The 18651-nt window shown below is 45.5% G+C and overlaps 1 protein-coding gene across 3 annotated transcripts in view; it reads right to left on the bottom strand.

Annotated features, from left to right (window-relative positions):
• Positions 1–18651, bottom strand: part of USP4 (ubiquitin specific peptidase 4) — a 70271-nt gene that overhangs the window by 33303 nt on the left and 18317 nt on the right. For all 3 annotated transcript variants that reach the window (XR_008315814.1, XM_053294346.1, XM_053294345.1), the window contains exons 11-13: positions 18262–18486; positions 16612–16695; positions 3242–3336 (exon numbers count right to left, since the gene is read on the bottom strand). Coding sequence is in view for 2 of the 3 variants with exons in the window: in XM_053294346.1 (XP_053150321.1) it covers positions 3242–3336; positions 16612–16695; positions 18262–18486 (404 nt within the window). In the remaining variant the exon portion in view is untranslated. The remainder of the gene's footprint in view (positions 1–3241; positions 3337–16611; positions 16696–18261; positions 18487–18651) is intronic.

Raw genomic sequence — 18651 nt, 5'->3', positions numbered from 1 at the left:
CAATCTGAATGCAATATTTTCTCATTGTACTTCCCTAAATAATTATTTCAGATATCCACCCTGGAACACAATGTTCCTTTGAAGTTGATCCTCCATTTCCTGGTTTTTATTACAGTCATGGCTGTGGGTGAAACTTCAACATGAAGGCATTGTCTGTGACATAACCAGGAAACTAGTAACCACAAGCAGATGAATCCAGAGTGCACACACTTCTTAGCAGACAGCAGATAATATTCTGATCTATCTATTGTCCTGCTTTTGCAGTACTGGCTATAGTTGAATTTATATTGGTTGGTTTAAATATGGTTGTATTATGAATTATGTGCTTTTGGGGTTTGTTTTAATAAAAATTCCATGTGGGCCGAGATATGAAACCATGCTCAAATGTTTAATATTAAACAAGGGTCTCTTCCTTCTTGAATGCCATCCTTTGTTTTTCAAACAAAGTTGATTCCAAAATCATAGCAGCATCATAGTGCTATTCAAGAATGTTTGAAGTACTACAACACCACTGAAAGACAAATGGCATAATCTCCATATTACAGATGAGAGGGCTACGATGGAGAAAATAGTGATTTGCTTAAGTTCACCTTTTCTTGGCTTGGTAACTCTGGCCAAGACTTTTAGTAATAAGTGAATATACTGTGAATCACTACCAAAAAATAAACTGGGAAACAAAATTATTCTCACTACGGTTTAACCATTTTGAAACGTTACTGTTAAAGAACTGCAGAACAATATGTAGAAGAAGCGACTGGCCATTATTTATTAATGAAAATTAGACAGCTGGATAGGAGATTACAGGAAGCAAAACATTCAGATGTATCCAGTCTTTGTCCTCTGATGCAACTGCCAGAAACTTTATTGGAAAGCTCTTTGATAGTCCACATTTGGTGTTCCCATCCCCAACAACACATACAGAATAAAATCCACAATATAAAATTAATATAGGGTTGCACTAGTACAACAAGAAAAGTTGTGTACACTTAAGAAGTCTGCAAAGGTGCGTGAAACTGTAGTGCTCCACTATGTTGCACAACTCCTAGAGAACGACTCTCTCCAGAAGACACATAAGGTTGTGCAACACATTGTACAACTAGAACAAGAACAAATATTCTTTCTTTTGCACAACATCACCGTGCTAGCTCAAGGATGTGGCATAACACCAGTCCGGATGTAGGCCATTTTCTTTCTCTATTGCTACTTTTTACAGAGTTAGTGAAATCTGACAATCTGCACACCCCAAGGTCCCAGTTAACACATCAGAATAAGTGTTTGCATGCAGAAGCTCCAAATCTGCTGTATACTAGAAGTTTCATCACACACACTTTAGGGTGTATCTGTGTGTGTCTTATTACAGTGAAAAACCTGAAGATATCCAAGCACACAACTTAAGAACACCACAAACAATCCAAAGCCTCTTTTCTACCAATCTGTTTCCTGATATAGCTGACCCAGATCCTCCCACTTTAATCACATTGTACACAAACAAAATTAAATGTTGAACCAACTTGGCCCAAAATCATCACCATAGGAATGGTTTTACTGGCACATTTCCAGAAGCGGCCAGGCAGACAAGTAGAAGGTAATGTTATGCTCAGATAGTATTCATTCCCAAACATTTCATATATACAAAGCTTTATGGGACTATCCATGACCAATATATGGAATTCGACAATTCTATAACTAATACCAACACCACACACATGGGGTGGGGTGGGAGGAAGAAGATGACTAAACTTAAGAACTAGGACTCCAACTCTTAGGTTTCACTTCCAAAATCTGCAAGACTTCCTTATGCCCTTCTGAAATGCTGTTTACTATAACTTCTGACAGTGCCAAGATTTAGCACACTAACATAGCTTCAAATCTTTTCCTGAAACTAAGGTTCACACACACACCCCTACTTAAGAGGATATAGTGAGCCCTTCTCCACAAAACGTACAGTACAAAGATAAGCACCCCCAACATCAGTGATTAAACATTATGTGTTGTAGGTCATATCGTATCTCATCAGGACAGGATACACAACACAGGAACTACTGGATCATAGGGATGTGCATGAACCGTGGTTCGAGCACAGTTCGGGAGCGGGGTCCGGGAGCTTTAAGAAAGAGGAAAGCAGGTCCTTACCAACTCTTTGCTGCCCCATGCAGCTTCCTCCTGAGGCAGTGAGTGTCCCAAGAATCTCCACGCGGCACCAGCATACACATGGAGTCCACGCATGCGCCATTTGTGTGGTCAGCAACATGCTGACCACACAAATGGCACCGGATTTGTGTGGATGCCATATGCATGTGGGGATTCTTGGGACACTGACCACCCCAGGAGGAAGCTGCAGAGAATCGGTAAGGACCTGCTCTCCTCTTTCTTAAAAGCTCCCAGGCCCTGCTCCTGTACTGTGCTCAATCTGTGGTTCGAACCACATTTCATGCACAACCCTACTGGACCACACCTAAGAGGGGTTTTGGGAACCATATTATCTTTTAAACAACTAATGAATTAAGTATATCACGGAGAGATGTGGGGTGGAGAACCTTCCATTTCTAAAATTTCATTGACATTCATTGTGTGACCCTCGACATATTTTGGTGATGCACAGTGGACTGCAAAGGGAAGGGAAGATAGTCAAAAATGAACCCTTCCTCTGCTCAAGTCTGGAACTAGCTGCATGCTAGTCTGGCTGTCCATTATTGTTTCATAAAATCCATTATTAACAATCAACTAACGTCAATGCAATATTAGCCAATTTCAACATTGTAATTAATGTTTTACAGGTAATTTATCTATAGGAAGTGTGTAAGAGGGGTACATACGCTTTATTGATTTACTGAGTATTTCGATAAAAAATACTTTCCACATAAAGCTTTGAATGTGTTTCAGTATAAGAATCAAAGCATGTCAAGTGTTTTTATTGATCCCACATCAAATATTTCAGTTCAACTACTTGGCTACTTGAAAAACCTTTCAGATACCGTATGGAAAATTATTATGGAGGCATTTGTTTTTTTAAACTGTATAAATACGTAAAACAAAATGCCAAATACAAACAATCTATTTAGGGAATCAGGAACATTTATATAGTATAATTCTAGCAATTTATTCAAGAAAAATGCAAACGCTATGCAAATGAGGGGAAAATTGCATTTTTTAAAATTCCAGTTCAAAAATTTCCAGAAAGCCTACATCTCTCATTACACATTGTCTCAATTCAACCCCTTGTGAAGAGCTGGTTACTTACACAAAGATGTTATCTTTTGGCATAATATGACTTAAGCCTTCATCCATTTGAAAAATTTTGTGGAACCGGTGATTATAAACATCTGTCACCACCATCTAAAAAACCAAAAAGTAGTGGGGGATAGAAATTAGAACAGCACAATTTAAACTGTAATAAGCCTAAGTGACTTGCAGTTCAAGAACAATGAGAAAGTTTCTCTTCTAGAGTTGTAATTTAAGTACAAGTCCCTGCAAGGCTCATGAGATAAGTCCTGAACCAAGTTTAATAGAGCACTTAAGCAGAGAGCAGCAAGTGATGCAATAATCACGGGAATGTCTAGCATATACTGGTTCTCTACAAAAAGGTAGCCTCCTCATGTCTGCCATGAAGATAGAGACCAATAAAATAAAAGGAATAATGAAAAAGCCACAGATAGTTACCAATCTAGGGAACTGGCTGCCTTAGGAGTTTGCCTAGGGACAAATATCCTCAAGGCTTGAAGGGGACATAGAAGAATAAGGAGATACTAATGGCATAGTGCAGTGTTTCTCAAACTTTTTGGAGTCAAGGACCGCTAAATTCTTCGTGCAGAGTTTCAAGGACCGCTACATTCTTCATGCGCAGTTTCCCGGACCAGCAGTTAGTAAAGGGGTTTCAAGTCTGTCTGTCTGTCTATCTATCTATCTATCTATCTATCTATCTATCTATCTATCTATCTATCTATCTATCTATCTATCAGACTTCTATACTGCCCAAAACTTGCATCTCTGGGCAGTTTAGAATGAAAATAATATAAGCATTAAAATAATTAAATTTGGAATCTTTTGCAAACATGGAATATTAGGGGTTCTTAACCTTGGGCCCCTCAGTTAAACTCCCATAATCCCCAACAATGGCATTTGGCCATTATGGCTGGGGATTATGGGAGTAGAAGTCCACCAACGTCTGGGTACCCAAGGTTGAGAACCCCTGAATCTAAAAGCCTGGGTGAACAAATTTGTCTCCAGTATGTCTGGAGTGGAGGTGCTTGTGATTACTCAATGGAGAGGGGATGTTGGGCCATTAGAAAAATTCAAAAGCTACATGGGGCCAATGAAAACAACATACAAGCAAACCCCACTGATGCAAGAGGGAAACAGCGTTCCCTCTCAAGGCGCCTCGACTACAACAGGCAGCTCGGTTTCACTCAAACAACCTTTGGCTGCAAACAATGAGCATGCAAGAACCAGCAGCCCTTCAAGTGGCGCCCACTGCCATACTTTTTCCTCCATGCCCCCGCACCGCATACAGTTTGAAGTTGTAAAGATAGGGAATAAGATAGCTGTAGGAAGATCTCAGCAGCATGTGGAGGCAAGGCACAAGAAGGGTCCCATGCCTCCGTGATACTCTTCCTCTTCCGTGCCATGTGCAAAACTGAGGAAGTGAGTGCCTTGATTTCAGTTGGGGGGGGGGGTTGACTCCCAGTCAGGGACCGGCAGCGGTCCAGGGACCGGTGGTTGAGAAACACTGGCATAGTGGAAAATGACTTGCCTAGCAAGCATGAAGTTGCCGGTTCGAATCCCCGCTAGTATGTTTCCCAGACTATGAGAGGCACCTATATCAGGCAGCAGCGATATAGAAAGACGCTGAAAGGCATCATTGCATACTGCACGGGAGATGGCAATGGTAAACTCCTGTATTCTACCAAAGAAAAACCACAGGGCTCTTTGGTCACCAGGAGTCGACACTGACTCAAGGGTACACTTTACCTTTAGAAAACAATGGTTAAAAACTTCAAGTGTCCAGTAGCCACTGGCACAAAAAAACTGGGTCTGGCATCTGGTACTAGGGTAACTAAAGAGGGCAGGCATAATGCTTCTTCTTCTGCAGGGACTACTGTTTGGAAGGCCTGGACATTGATGCCTCCAACTCCCTTAATCCCTAGTTTGTTCCAGTTTAATTACCTCTTTCTACCCCATCATACTTTTAAGTAAAGCTTGGTTTATAGCACTTTGAAGTCAAGAGAGAGGTGGACCAGTAGCAGAGGCATTGTTTTGGCAGTGTGAGTGGATTGGGACAGGCCCAAATGTATTCACAAGAATAAGATCCCTCCTCTCACTGGTGTGCTCAGGTGTACATCCCTCTCTTCTTCCAATTTGGCTCCTAGAAAAATCTCACCAGCCGGGGAGTTTGGTAAAACTTTCGCATCCCAGCTAGACGTTATTAAAATATGAATGCTTGTAATTTAAGATGTCCTATCTCTAAAACTATCATATTATAATAGTTGTGCTAGACTAGACAAAATAGAACATTGATACAAAACAGGTGTTTCCTTGGTGGTCCTAGAGAATACAATATAAAGCAATGACTTTCAATGGGCCAACTTCTGCTCATGTAGGACTAGACAAGCTTCAAGTTCAAGAGTTCCCATTATACAATATCACCAAATTTCAATTACATACAGAACATGTAACACAAATACTTTTATTAACTCTGATAGTGATGACCCTTCCCATTAAATATATATTTATAACACACAATCAGAAAAGGATGAACAGACCGTTTTGGACCCAAGATAACAATTCATTCCACAGTTCACTTCTAACCCTTAAGGGTATGTCTCAAAATAAGTGCAATTCATTGTTGCTTTTATGACAAGCAGAAAAACAGGTTGCTTACCTGTAACAGATGATCTGGTAGTGGTTCCAGACATTCATAGTAATAGGTTCTGCGCTTACACAGATCAGCTTCGGTTAGAATTCGTTAGCTTCTCGTGTGACTGCAGTACCTTCTAGCGGCAGTTAGATGTCCTCATACTCAGTTTCTTGATTATTTATTTATTTATTTATTTATTTATTTATTTAATTGTTGCATTTATATACCGCCTTTCGTTAAAAGACAACCCCAAGGCGGTTTACAAAAGTTAAAACATACAATAAAAAAGCAATAAAAACATTAAGCTAAAAAATATAAAAACATAATACAGGCATAAAAACAATACAACAGGTAAAAACACACAGAAGCAGCAGTAAAAACGATTATGTAAAAGCCTGGGTAAAAAGCCAAGTTTTAACAAGCTTTCTAAAAGCCGTGATGGAGTCTGAGGAGCGAATGGCCACTGGGAGAGCATTTCAAAGTCTGATGGCCAACTATTGATGGCCAACTATTGATATCTATTTAGGAGTGCATACCGGGTCACGTGGTACAGTACCTTGTCAAGCAGTGTGGATGGATGGGCGGGTTCTATGAATGTCTGGAACCACTACCAGATCATCTGTTACAGGTAAGCAACCTGTTTATCTGGATAGTGGTTCCAAACATTCATAGTAGTGGGTGAATTGCAAGCTACCCAAATGGTGGTGGGTGCTCCAAGCTACTGCAGAACTTTGTTTAGCACCGCCCGTACAAATTCTGCTGCTGTATGCAGAGCCACTGCATAATGCTTTATGAAGGAGTGATGTGTTGTCCACGTCGCAGCTGTGCATATGTCTCTAAATCTGATGTCCACCAGATGTGCCGGCGAGGTGGCATACGCTCTAGTGGAATGAGCGCATATCGTAGCAAGTGGAGTGACATGCTGTAGATCATAAGCCATCTTAATCATTTCCACCAGCCAATAGGATAGTTTTTGGCGACTCGGCGAGATCCCCTTATGTTTGCCTTTCGCACAAATGAACAGATGTCTCATTTTTCGAACGTGGCGCATTGCCTTGAGGTAGTAGCGCAGAGCCCTATGGACATCCAATGAATGCATCGAGCGGTCGAGTGGAGACGATGGGTCCCGGGAAAAGGTGGGCAATATAATATCCACGTTCAAGTGGAAATCTGACACAATCTTCAGCCTGAAGTCCGGGTCCAAGCACATAACTACCCAGTCAGGGAAGAACTTTGTGTAAGGCTCATCTATCCTGAGTGCCTGGAGCTCACTAACCTGCTTTGCAGTGGTTATTGCTGCTAAAAACAGTGTTTTTAGCATTGCTAACTTCAAAATGACAGCTATTGTCTGGCCTGCTGGCTCATCTGTTCTTTTATGCTGGCTTGATGTCGATGTCTGCCACACTGTCTTTGATATCGACGTTGATGTTGAGCAGCCGGGTCTTGTATCTGCCTTGTCCAGCGTTGGGCTTCTCCGATGTCGAGTGTTTCACGCCTCAGAAAGGAGCATTGGTTTCACTTACTGTGAAGGCTTCTTCTGGTTGCTGAAACCAAGGACATCTCTATGGGTTATCCCTTTCAGGAGCTCCAAGGCAGGACAAAATTTTGATTGGATAAAGAAAAAGGCCACGCCTTCCCGAGCCTGAGTGGGATAACCCCTCCCCAGATCTTTCAGGCCAAGAGGACGTACGTAGGCATGCACCCTAGTAAGATAAGACAGTAAAAGACAATGAGAAACAGCAAGGGAGACTGAGTAGCAACCTGGCCGTCTAGTACTACTAGCCCCAGTCCCTGTCGGAAAATAGGTCGGAGCGCCACAGCTGGGTGGGCTGAGATGTCCCTGGCTTCAGCAACCAGAAGAAGCCTTCACGGTAAGTGAAACCAATGCTCCTTTCTTGGTTGCTGTAAGACAGGGACATCTCTATGGGACATACCACAGCTGGCCAACACGTGCAGGAGTGGTCTGACCTACTGTTGAGGAAGGACTTGTTGCAGCACCCGTCTTCCAAAGGAGGCTCCGGAGGATGCAGATTCGTCAATTGTGTAGTGCCTCGTGAACGTTGAGGATGAGGCCCACGTGGCGGCCATGCAGATCTCAGCAACCAAGGCGTTTGTGGAGAAAGCTGCCGAAGTTGCTGCCACCCTTGTCGAGTGAGCTAGGATAGAGATGCTGGGCTTCGTATGCCATAGCGATGCATGCTTTTATCCATCTTGCTATGGTAGATGATGGAACTGCCGAGCCCATGGATCGGGGGTGGAATTATACAAACACAGTGTCTGAGGCTCTGAAAGAAGCTGAACGTTTAATTTTTGTAAGAAAGCTGAACTTTCAGGCAATGACGGACATCCAGCTTGTGCCATTGCTTTTCGGTAGGATGAGATGGTTGAGGGCAGAAAAAGGGTAGGAAAACATCCTGTGACAAATGAAAAGGAGATGATACCTGCGGGTGGAAGAAGGGGTCAGGAATCAGGCAGACAGGGTCTTCCAGAAAAATGCAGAAGGACTTATTAACAGACAAGGCTCAAAGTTCGGATATCCTCCTGACGGAGGTAATTGCTACAAGGAAGGTTAATTTGAATGACAGAATCCTAATTGGAATGGTCCGAACTGGTTCGAATGGATGTGATTGTAGAGCATGGAGGACTACATGCAGGTCCCATGTGGGAAATCTGTGGACTGTCTGGGGAGACAGAAGAGGCGCCCCTTAAAAAGTGATGGAGGTGAGAGTGAGCTTGAGAGATATGTGTGGCTCCGCCAGAAATCAATGGTAATAACGAGGACACCTGTCATTTGAGGGTGTTAGGACGGAGGCCTTTTCCCAGTCCTTCCTGAAGGAATCGGAGCAGGTGCTGAATCGAGGCGGAGTTTCGTGGGATGGAGTGTCAAGTTATCCAATGCAGGAACATTCTCCAGGTGTACTGGTATATACTTTCCATTGATGCCCAGAGGGATGCCAGCATAGTGTTCAGTACGCCTCCAGAGAAGCCTTGCCTACTGAGGATCCTCTGCTCAGTCTCCAGGTGGCCAGACACAACCAGGCTGGGTTGAGATGGAGAAGTGGTCCCTGCGAGAGCAGGTCGTAGTCTGGCAGAAGTTCCCATGGGGGAGAGACCGCTAGGTGGAGCAGTTCTGGAAACCAGAGGGGTCGAGGCCAGAACGGAGCTATGAGAATGACCCCGGCCCAAAGGAGCCAGATTCTGTGTAGAACTCTCGCCAAGAGGGGAGTTGGTGGAAGGCGTAGAAGAGCCCCCCCCCGGCCAGTGGACTGACATGGCGTCGACTGCTGTTGCGCTTGGACAGGGAAATCTGGTTATGAAGCTGGCCAGTTTTGTGTTGGGCGGGTCTGTGAAGAGATCCAGTACCGGTGTTCCCATAAGTTTTGTGATTTGATTGACAATCCTGGAGTGTAAACTCCACTCCCCTGGGGAGACATCCGTGCAACTTAGCCAGTCCGCCACTACATTTAGTTCTCCCTTGACATGGTGGGCAATTATGGATGCTAGGTGTTCCTCTGCCCAGGAGAGAAGAAGTACTGCCTTCTGATGCAATGAGCGGGACCGAGTCCCCCCCCCCCGCTTGTTGAGGTACGCTTTTGCCGCCATGTTGTCAGTTTTTACCAACACATGAGCCGAGCGCAGGGATGGCTGGAAGGCCAGAAGAGCTAGATGGATGGCCCGAAGTTCCCTCCAGTTGATGCTGTGTTCCCTTTCCTGGAGAGACCAGAGTCCCTGAATGGAGTCCATCTGGCAGTGAGCCCCCCAACCTCTGTTGCTTGCGTTGGTGGTTAGAATGATCCTGGGGGGATCCAGGAAGGGTTTGCCGCGGAGGAGATTGTTGGTTGCCAACCACCAGTGAAGCGCGGACCTGACCTGAGTCGGAAGGCTCAGCATGATCTTGGATTTTTTGGCTATAATAATAATAATAATTATAATAGCCAAAAATAATAATTATTTAATAATAAATAAATAAATGTTATTATTATTATTTGATTTCTATACCGCCCTTACAAAAATGGCTCAGGGCAGTTTACATAGAGAAATAAATAAATAAATAAGATGGCTCCCTGTCCCCAAAGGGCTAACAATCTAAAAAACACGAGATAGACACCAGCAACAGTCACTGGAGGTACTGTGCTGGGGGTGGATAGGGCCAGTTACTCTCCCCCTGCTAAATAAAGAGAATCACCACATTAACAGGTGCCTCTTTGCCAAGTTAGCAGGGGATTTCCCTCTGGTATCGTAGTAAGAACCACTGCACGTCACGTAAATGGAAGCGGGCCCATGGTACAGAGTATAGGGTGGCCACCACCAGGCCCAAGAGTCTTGCCAGATTGCTGAGGGGGTGTCGTTGGGGTCGATAGGACTGTCCTGACCTCTGACTGTAGGATGAGTGGACGGTCCGGAGGCAGGGACAGTGTGGCCGCCTCAGTGTCTATTATTACTCCTAGATGGCGAAGTTGGCCGGATGGAATCAGCTGACTTTTCTCGTGGTTGACAAGGAACCCGTGGAGGTCCAGTGTCGATAATGTGTTCTGGAGGTCCTGTAAAAGTAGGTCGTCCAGATAAGCAAAAACTTGCACCCCTCGCAGGCAGAGGTGGGCCACTAGAGGGGCCAGGACCTTTATGAAGACGCGGGAGGTGGAAGAGAGGCCGAAGGGTAGAGCCACATATTGGTAATGCTGGCCTGTGTATTTGAAACGAAGGTACCTCCTGCTGTCTGGGTGAATCAGGATGTGGAGATACGCTTCCTTTAAGTCAATGGATGCCAGGAGATTGTGGCAGTGAAGCACTTCCAAGATTGATCTTAGGGTCTCCGTGAGGAAGCGATCTCTGCGCACAGATCTGTTTAGTCGTTTTAAATCCAGCACGGACCTTCTGGAGCCGTATTTCTTTGGCACTGTGAACAGAATAGAATAGACTCCCCTGCCCTCCTCTTGTGTGGGAACCAGCTCGATAGCTCTGATGTCCAATAGGTGCTGGATGGCTTGTAGCATTTGAGAGTGCTTTGTGAAGGATCAAGATCTTGGAGTTGGGAGGAACCTGTAGGAGGAAGGTGTGTGAAACTCTATTCTGTAGCCGCGTCTGATGACATCCAGAACCCAGTAGTCCGAAGTCGAGGATTCCCAGTCATGGAGAAACAGGGACAAATGCTTCCCATGCCAGGTAGGCCTTGTGTCATTGCTGTTTAGGTTTTGGAGTGTGCTTGAAGGAACCAGAGCCTCTGAAGGTGTAGCGGGATCTATTCCAGGAGCCCCTCAGGGTTCTATTATCTGTGCCTCTGAACGGATGGAAACCCCGAAAGGACTGGTTGGATTGTTGGTATTGAAGGGGCCTACGAAAGGGGGCCCTGTCCGGCTTTTTTGAGGTGGAGGATGGCATGGTCTTCCTCTTGTCTTTGGATTCAGTGAGTACATCTTTTAGTGCAGATTCTCCAAAGAGTTTGGTGGAATCATACGGCACAGAAGTAAGGTTGATCCTTGAGTTGGCGTCTACCTGCCAACTTTTGAGCCACAGGTGGCATATGCCCACCACAGAGGCGGCTGAGACCCATGCAGAAAAACGAATTGCATCCAGCGTGGCGTTGGCCATGAAGGCCTGGGCCATTTGGAATTTTAACAACTGTTGACACATGCGTAGTGGGTCAGACGGGGAGTTGCTGAGGAGATCATCTACCCAGAGGAGAGATGCTCTGGCTGCCATTGATGCTGCTGAGGTGGCGCAAGTAACTAAAGCTGAGTTGTGTACGCACTTGAAGGACAGTTCCGCCTTTCTGTCACCTAGGTCCTTGAGGGAGGTTTCGCCATCCTTTGGGACCAGGGAGCTGGACACCAGTTGAACTATCAGGGCATCGGTACTGGGAGTCTTAAGCATGTCTGATGCACTCTGCTGGAAGGAGTAGAATCTATTTGCAATTGCCATTGGCCTGTGGTTCGATGCCAGGAGGAGCCTTTCCTCTTTCACAACATCTGAAAACAAATCAGGCATAGGTAGCAACCTCTTTTGCCTTTGCTCTGGGAAACACAAAATCCCCTCTTGTTGTGGGGTCGGTTTCCTGCGTAGGTTTAGTTTGCAAGCCAATTGTTTTTATAAGGTATTTATTTTGGCTTTTTATAAGCCAATTGGCTTTTTAATTGGCTTTTTATAAGCCAATTGTTTTTATAAGGTAGTCCTCAGCCACAAATAGGCGTTGGGATACTGGCGAGGGGTCTCCTCCATCCCCATCTGACCATTCGCCCTCCTCTTTATCTGGGATAGTATCTGAGTCAGGATCAGGGTGTTGAGGGTCTAGCGGGAGATCCCGATCATGGTCAGAGGCCTCGGAAGAGTGGGGCTCCTGATCAGGGACTATTGTGGTAGTTAGTTCAGTATGTTTTCATTTAGCCTTCTTGGGGATAGGGCTAACAGAGGCACTAGAGAAGGAGTCGGGACTAGGAGACCTCTGCCTGGCCTTTCTCTTTGTCTTTTTTGCCTTTGGTATTTTAGGGGGCCACACTATAGCAGTATAGTGTCCACTATTGCATTCTTAAACCAAGCCTGCCATTCGGGAGGGATCACTCTGGGTAGGGAGATGGCTGGACTCTGGTTGGTAGTCACAGCAGAACTTGCTAGGCCTGAGGAGGAAGATGCGGATTTTGAGCCAGAGCCCACTTGGCCATGGGAGGCAGGAAGGTGTAGGCCCTTGTCCCCAACCCCCATGCGTGAAGTAATTGCATTTCCCACTGAGCTTGTAGAGGATGCCACCATATTTTCCCGTTCCTGGCGTTGGGCCCTCAGAGTAATGGCCTGGATCTCCTGTGAGGTCGGTGGTAGATTGGCCAGGGGGCGCCTGTGAAAGTGGACCTTTGCTCCGTCTGCAGCCTCTGTGATGCAGCAGGCTGCTGCTGAACGCGTCTCTCGGCCCGAGGGCGGGAGACGCGTGGTGGCCCCGATGGCATGTGGCGAATGAGGCTGGGGAGTGGCTGACGCCAACACTATGCAGGCAGGGGCTTCGGGCAGCTGGGAGGCGGCCGAAGGTGCTGCCTGTGGCACGGCAGCAGGACGATCGGGTGGCTGATCAGCGGCCAAAGCTGTTGCTGCCGGGGCGGCAGGGAAGCAAGCGGGAGGCTGTTTGGCGGGCGTTGCTGCTGCTGGCTGGGCTTGCCTGGGGAAAAACGGGCCATGGAAGGGCCGTGAACGCCCAGGTCCAAAGTTCCTTTGAGAAGGTCCTCTCGGGACTAAAACCATCTTTCTTCCCTGAACAGACTGCTCCATACAACGGGGGAGAGAGTGGGGGAAGGAGAGGAGAAAGGCAAAGGAAAAAGAAAAAGCCAGGTTTTTGGTTTGTTTGTTTTTTAAGGTAGGGAGCTAAGGAAGGAAGGAGTGAAAAATTGGAAGAAAGGAGGTCAGAAAATTGAAAAAACGCTCAGGGTGCAAGAGACAGAAAAAGAAATGCTGCCTGGAGCTGCCGAGGACAGGAAGAACTGAGGAGGGGTTATCAGGCTCAGGTAGGTGTGGCTTTTTTCTTTATCCAATCAAAATTCTGTCCTGCCTTAGAGCTCCTGAAAGGGATAACCGATAGAGATGTCCCTGTCTTACAGCAACCGGGAACATGGCGTTAACGGCGACTGACATGGCATTGGAGCTGGGGACAATGAAGCTGCTTGGTGTCGTGGCGTTTCAAAGGATTGCAATTCCAAGGGTGAGGGAGTGTGAGTATCACCATGGCTGTGTTGCTCTTTATACAGCCGCTTGTGCTTCTTAGGCAGCGGCTCTGGCGCCGAAGCCTTGCTTTTCCTCTTTAGGCTGGGCTGCTGGCCTGCCAGTTTCTTAAATGGAGCTGCGCTGCTCGACGCTGTCGATGTCGTGGCCTTTGACGATGCAACCAGTACTTTAGACTGCATCGTGAAAGCAGGTCCCGTTGCTGAGGCAGCTTTTCAGGAAGAGCCTCCTCCATTAAGGTGACCTTCAAGTGTGCCGCACAGTTTTTCAACATCAGTTTACCGAAAGTTATGCAGATGGAGCAGTTTGCCATATCATGGGCCTCCCCTAAACAAAATAAACAGAGGTCGTGACCATCTGTTGTGGGGATTCTCCCAAGGCAGCTATGGCACCTCTTAAATGTTGTTTTCTCCTTTTCTGGTTTTCTTGTCCCGCTCATAATAATTTTTCTTCTTTTTTTTTAACCAATTCGCTGTGTTCCGAAGGGAAAACAAAAGTAGAGTTGTTGATCGTTCCATGGTCAAAGGGAGAGACTGAGATTTTGCCCAATCCAAAGGGCTTATTCAAAGAGTTATCTGAGTCCGTTTGCTAGCAGTCGTTAAGGTTTATTTTCTAGTTATTATGAGTTTCTGTACTTTCCTCCGAGGAGGAAGCTGTTTCTGAGGACTGATCACTATGGCGATTAGCAAGAAACTGAGTATGAGGACTCCTAACGGCCGCTAGAGGGTACTGCAGTCACGTGCAGAGGGCGGTTATAGGCGTCGCGAGATGCTAACGCATTCTAACCGAAGCTGATCTGTGTAGGTGGAGAACCCACTACTATGAATGTCTAGAACCACTATCCAGATCAAGCACAACGTTACCAAGTGTGGTCAAGATGACAAGCTGTTCTTGTCAGTATTTTTTTTAAACAACACATTTTAAATAGGAATATCAAACCATTTCTTTGATATAAAGCATTTTAGCATTCTGTAAAGTGGAATCCAACACCTCACTTCCTCCGCAAAAGAGAAATCTTTAACAGACTTAGAAGACGTGTCCAGAATTAACAACCTTGCTGATTAGAAAGGTATTTCTTAATAATCTGTACCTTCTTTCCATTCAGTGTAGTATGTGTTTGAACTGGAAATGCATTGCCTCAGGCCCCTTGTCAACCCTGCCCTCTGGACAAGCCTCGCACTGACAAAAGCCATCTTTCCCCTTACCTTCCGGGCACACAGTCTATCCTTTTCTGGGTGCATGCCACTGCTTGCTCCATTCTTGTTGTACCAGGCAGTGTGTGTTGCCTCCAGATTCACCAGCCCTGTGTCTTGCTGCTGCACTTTCCCTCCAGCACCAAAAGCCAGCAAGCTTGATGCTAGAAAGGAGTGTGGGGCAGCAGCAAGGCACAGGGGGATATGAAACTGGAGGCAACGCATGCTGCAATAAGCAGCAATGCACTGGCCCTAGGACACAAGCAGAACAAAAACTGCTTGCTCTGTCCTTGTTGCATCAGGCAGTGTGCACTGCCTCCAATTTCACCAGCCCCTTTATCTTGCTGGCTTCCTTCCCAGCATCAAACTTACTGGCTTTTCTGGAAGGAAAATGTAGTGGCAGTGAGACACAGGGGCCAGTGAAATCAGAAGTAGCAAGTGCTGCCTGCTACAAGGATGGAGGGATCTGGCACATCCTGGAGCCAGTGTACACTGCTTCTGGCTGTATCATGTAGCATGTGCTTCTTCCAGTTTTGCTGGCCCCATTTCTCCATGTCTTCTTTCCCCAGGGCACGAGCTTGGAAGTGGAAGGGAGATGAAATGAGGGCAGCAAGAGACAGGAGTCAGCAAAACTAGAGGTAGCACATGCAGTCCAATGTAGGGGTGTGAATGGAACCACGGAGCTGCGGTCCGGCACTGGGGTGAGGGGTTCCATTAAGGGCGGGGGGGGGCTTTACTTACCCCTCCCGCATTTTCCCAACTCCGGCGCCGTATTTACTTGAGAAATCGGGCGGCAGGATACCTCCCTACCACCCCCTTCAATCCGCGCTTGGCCGCCCCCTTCAAGCAGCAGGGGGATTGAAGGGGGCAGCCAAGCGAGGATTGAAGGGGGCGGCAGGGAGGTATCCTGCCGCCCGATTTTTAATGGAGAAAGGAGCCAAGTGGGAATTGAAGCAGGCGGCAGGGAGGTATCCTGCCGCCTGATTTCTCAAGTAAATATGGCGCCGGAGTTGGGAAAACGTGGGAGGGGTAAGTAAAGCCCCCCCCCCCGCCCTTAATGGAACCCCCCACCCCAATCCTGCCGAACCGAACCGCCCCATTTCCGGACCGGTCTGGAGGCCTGTAGAATGGCCTCCGGACCGGTCCGTGCACATCCCAAGTCCAATGTAGCAGCAAGGAGCGGATTGTGCTAGACAGGACAGATAATATGTGGAAGTTGAGGGGAGGCCAGGGTATACAGGAAGTTGCCTTATACTGAATCAGACCTTTGGTCCACCTAGCTCAGCACTGTCTACCCAGACTGGCAGTGGCTTCTCCAAGGTTGCAGGCAGAACTCTCTCAGCACTCTCTCGGAAATGCCAGGGAGGGAATTTGGGACCTTCAGCATGCAAGTGCTCTTCCCAGAGTGGCCCCATCAACTAAGGGGAATATCTTACAGTGCTCACAGGGGCGGGAGCAATGCTGGGGCAGTGGCAGCCGGAGAGTAATGCATGCAGCGGGAGGCCTGCACTTGCTGCCTGAGGGCATTGCCTCTTGGGGAGCTGCCCGACTCGAGTAACAAAATTGCTAACACACTTATAACCATCTTTTGTAGAGCTGAGAAAAAGCTAATTTTCCATTTTGGCTAATGAAGTGTTATGTCCAACCTTGCAGAAGGATTCTCAGAAGATTGATTCAATAAAATATACCATCTTACCTTTTCCTAGGTAAACATGCCCCACACCCAGTAAAGTTATACATTATCAAGCCAGTTTCACAAGCTGTTCCTTAAATATTTTTTAAAACTAGTGCTGGCATTATTCTTTCTATGAATATTCTTGTACAAAATTGAGCTTTTATCAGCCAGCCATTATTATTCATTCTTACATTTTCTGCAGGGACGCCGGAGAGTTTTGAGAGTGCATCACACAGATCAGATACAGCTCCCATCATCGGAACAACTACTCTGTACTGGAAACAAACAGATGGTTAAATGTAAACAAGCAAAATAAACCCTAGCAAGGAGCAGACACAAGGATTTATACTAGTAATCAGTTTTTTTAAAAAACTGGTTACGAGTATAAAGTAATCAAAAGTTCGTTCGTTAAAAATGGTTTCCAATGAAGTTACAGTTTGCTCATGTTAGTGTTTCAGTTTCAATGTCATTAAATCTTCAGAAAGAAAACCTATAGGAAAAGCACATGACATTAGGAACATAGGAAGCTGCCATATACTGAGTCAGACCATTGGTCTATCTAGCTCAGTATTGTCTTCACAGACTGGCAGCAGCTTATGACATTATCATAAGCAGGATAAAATAAAGTGGATCCTATCTTTTCTATCCAGAATTGAAATTTTCTAGTTACTCTGGGAACAAGGAACGCTTACAGGCACACAAAGTTAGGTCATTTGCCATAATGGTATGCCACATTTAATTTTCCTTCTCTAATAGATATATCATTGCCAGCTCCTTCAACTGCAAGTTTTTCAGAGGACTCCAACAAGCCATCTCAACAATATTCAGGTCTGCCATGTTTTCAGCTTAAAATATAAGCAGCTGAACTTGACACATATCATAGTGCATATGTCAACTGCTACAAAGTTGCTCTTTCATTTATTTTATTGGACTTCAATACTTCCTGCCATCTAGAATGCTTCACTCTGGCTTGCTTAAATGTCTAAAAATTAGTATGGTTGAGATCACACCATAAACTTTGGAAAATGCCTGAGGGCCCCTGAAGTTCCTTCCCTCATCTTTTGTTTTAATGCAATGAACATTTTTAGATTTAGTGATCACAAGAATAATCTGGACAGAGGTGGTGACTTTAGTCACCTAGTATAGCTCTTTACTGTTTCTCTGTTCTCTAGCTATAGCAGCCTTGCTCCCAAGCACACACCCACTTGTGCACCAGCCCTTTTCACAAAAGTAGTCCTAGAGATAAATCAAGTCTCACAAAAAATGCCACCTGAAAGGTGCAAGTGGAGGGGAGAGAGAAAAGTGTATGCACCCTCTCATTTTCTGGATTAAGTATACCTTCAAAACTGCATGCTTTAAAGTACAAAATACTCAATCCTATGAATTGTCACTCTTTTCAATATTATTAAAACTTATCTGTAAATTATGTGATTGGGGAAAGAAGTCAAACTACCTAGAACTCCATAAAAGTGAGACTTAATTTTCATTGTTCTGTGTCACATTAGGTGGAAGACCAACTGTAGATGCACAGTCACGTGTTTTTCTAAGCTGGTATAAAAATGCAGTAAAGGCAACACAGCTAGTTAAAGCAATGAGACGCTTACCAGTGCATTCCCTAAAATGATTTTGTGACCATAGAAAGTCTTTTATCATCGTAACATGGACTAGAAGTTTTTTAAGGTCTCAAACTTTAAGTCACTGAGATTATTTCTGTTTATTTCCCATTAATTTCAAAGAGAAAAGACTATTCAGATCATATGACTGGCTCTGGAAACCTTGTATTGGGTTAAACAGTTTCCCCTGAATCAGGTTGCATTATTCACATGAACACCTCTCCTCACCTGAGTAGGTCTGAGCTGTGGATCTGCAAAGACCAAGAAAACTTCCATGGTTCGATCTTTCTTCAAGGGCAATGGAAGGGTTAAGTAGCAAAAAGGGTCAAAAGTCACAGAAACTTTAGAACATTTGGGGCAAACCAATGTGGATTTGAAGAGACCATGAAAAATGTCTACGATGATAGAGTCGTTACGTAGTCGATGGTTCTCCCAAGCTTCTTTTGCCACCACCTGCAAGGGGAAAACAGATTGCAGAGAAGATTGCATTGGTCACCCCATGAAACTGATTGCCAGGAAATTTAGTACCAACTGAAGGAAGCACTTTTTCCACACAGCATATGATTAATCTATGGAATTCTCTGCTGCTAGATGTGGTCATGACCACCAGCTTGGACA

Source organism: Hemicordylus capensis, chromosome 2, assembly GCF_027244095.1.
Source record: "Hemicordylus capensis ecotype Gifberg chromosome 2, rHemCap1.1.pri, whole genome shotgun sequence".
Lineage (NCBI taxonomy): Eukaryota > Metazoa > Chordata > Lepidosauria > Squamata > Cordylidae > Hemicordylus > Hemicordylus capensis.
The sequence above is the reverse complement of the archived record's forward strand: the minus strand, read 5'-3'. Positions and strand labels throughout refer to the sequence as shown.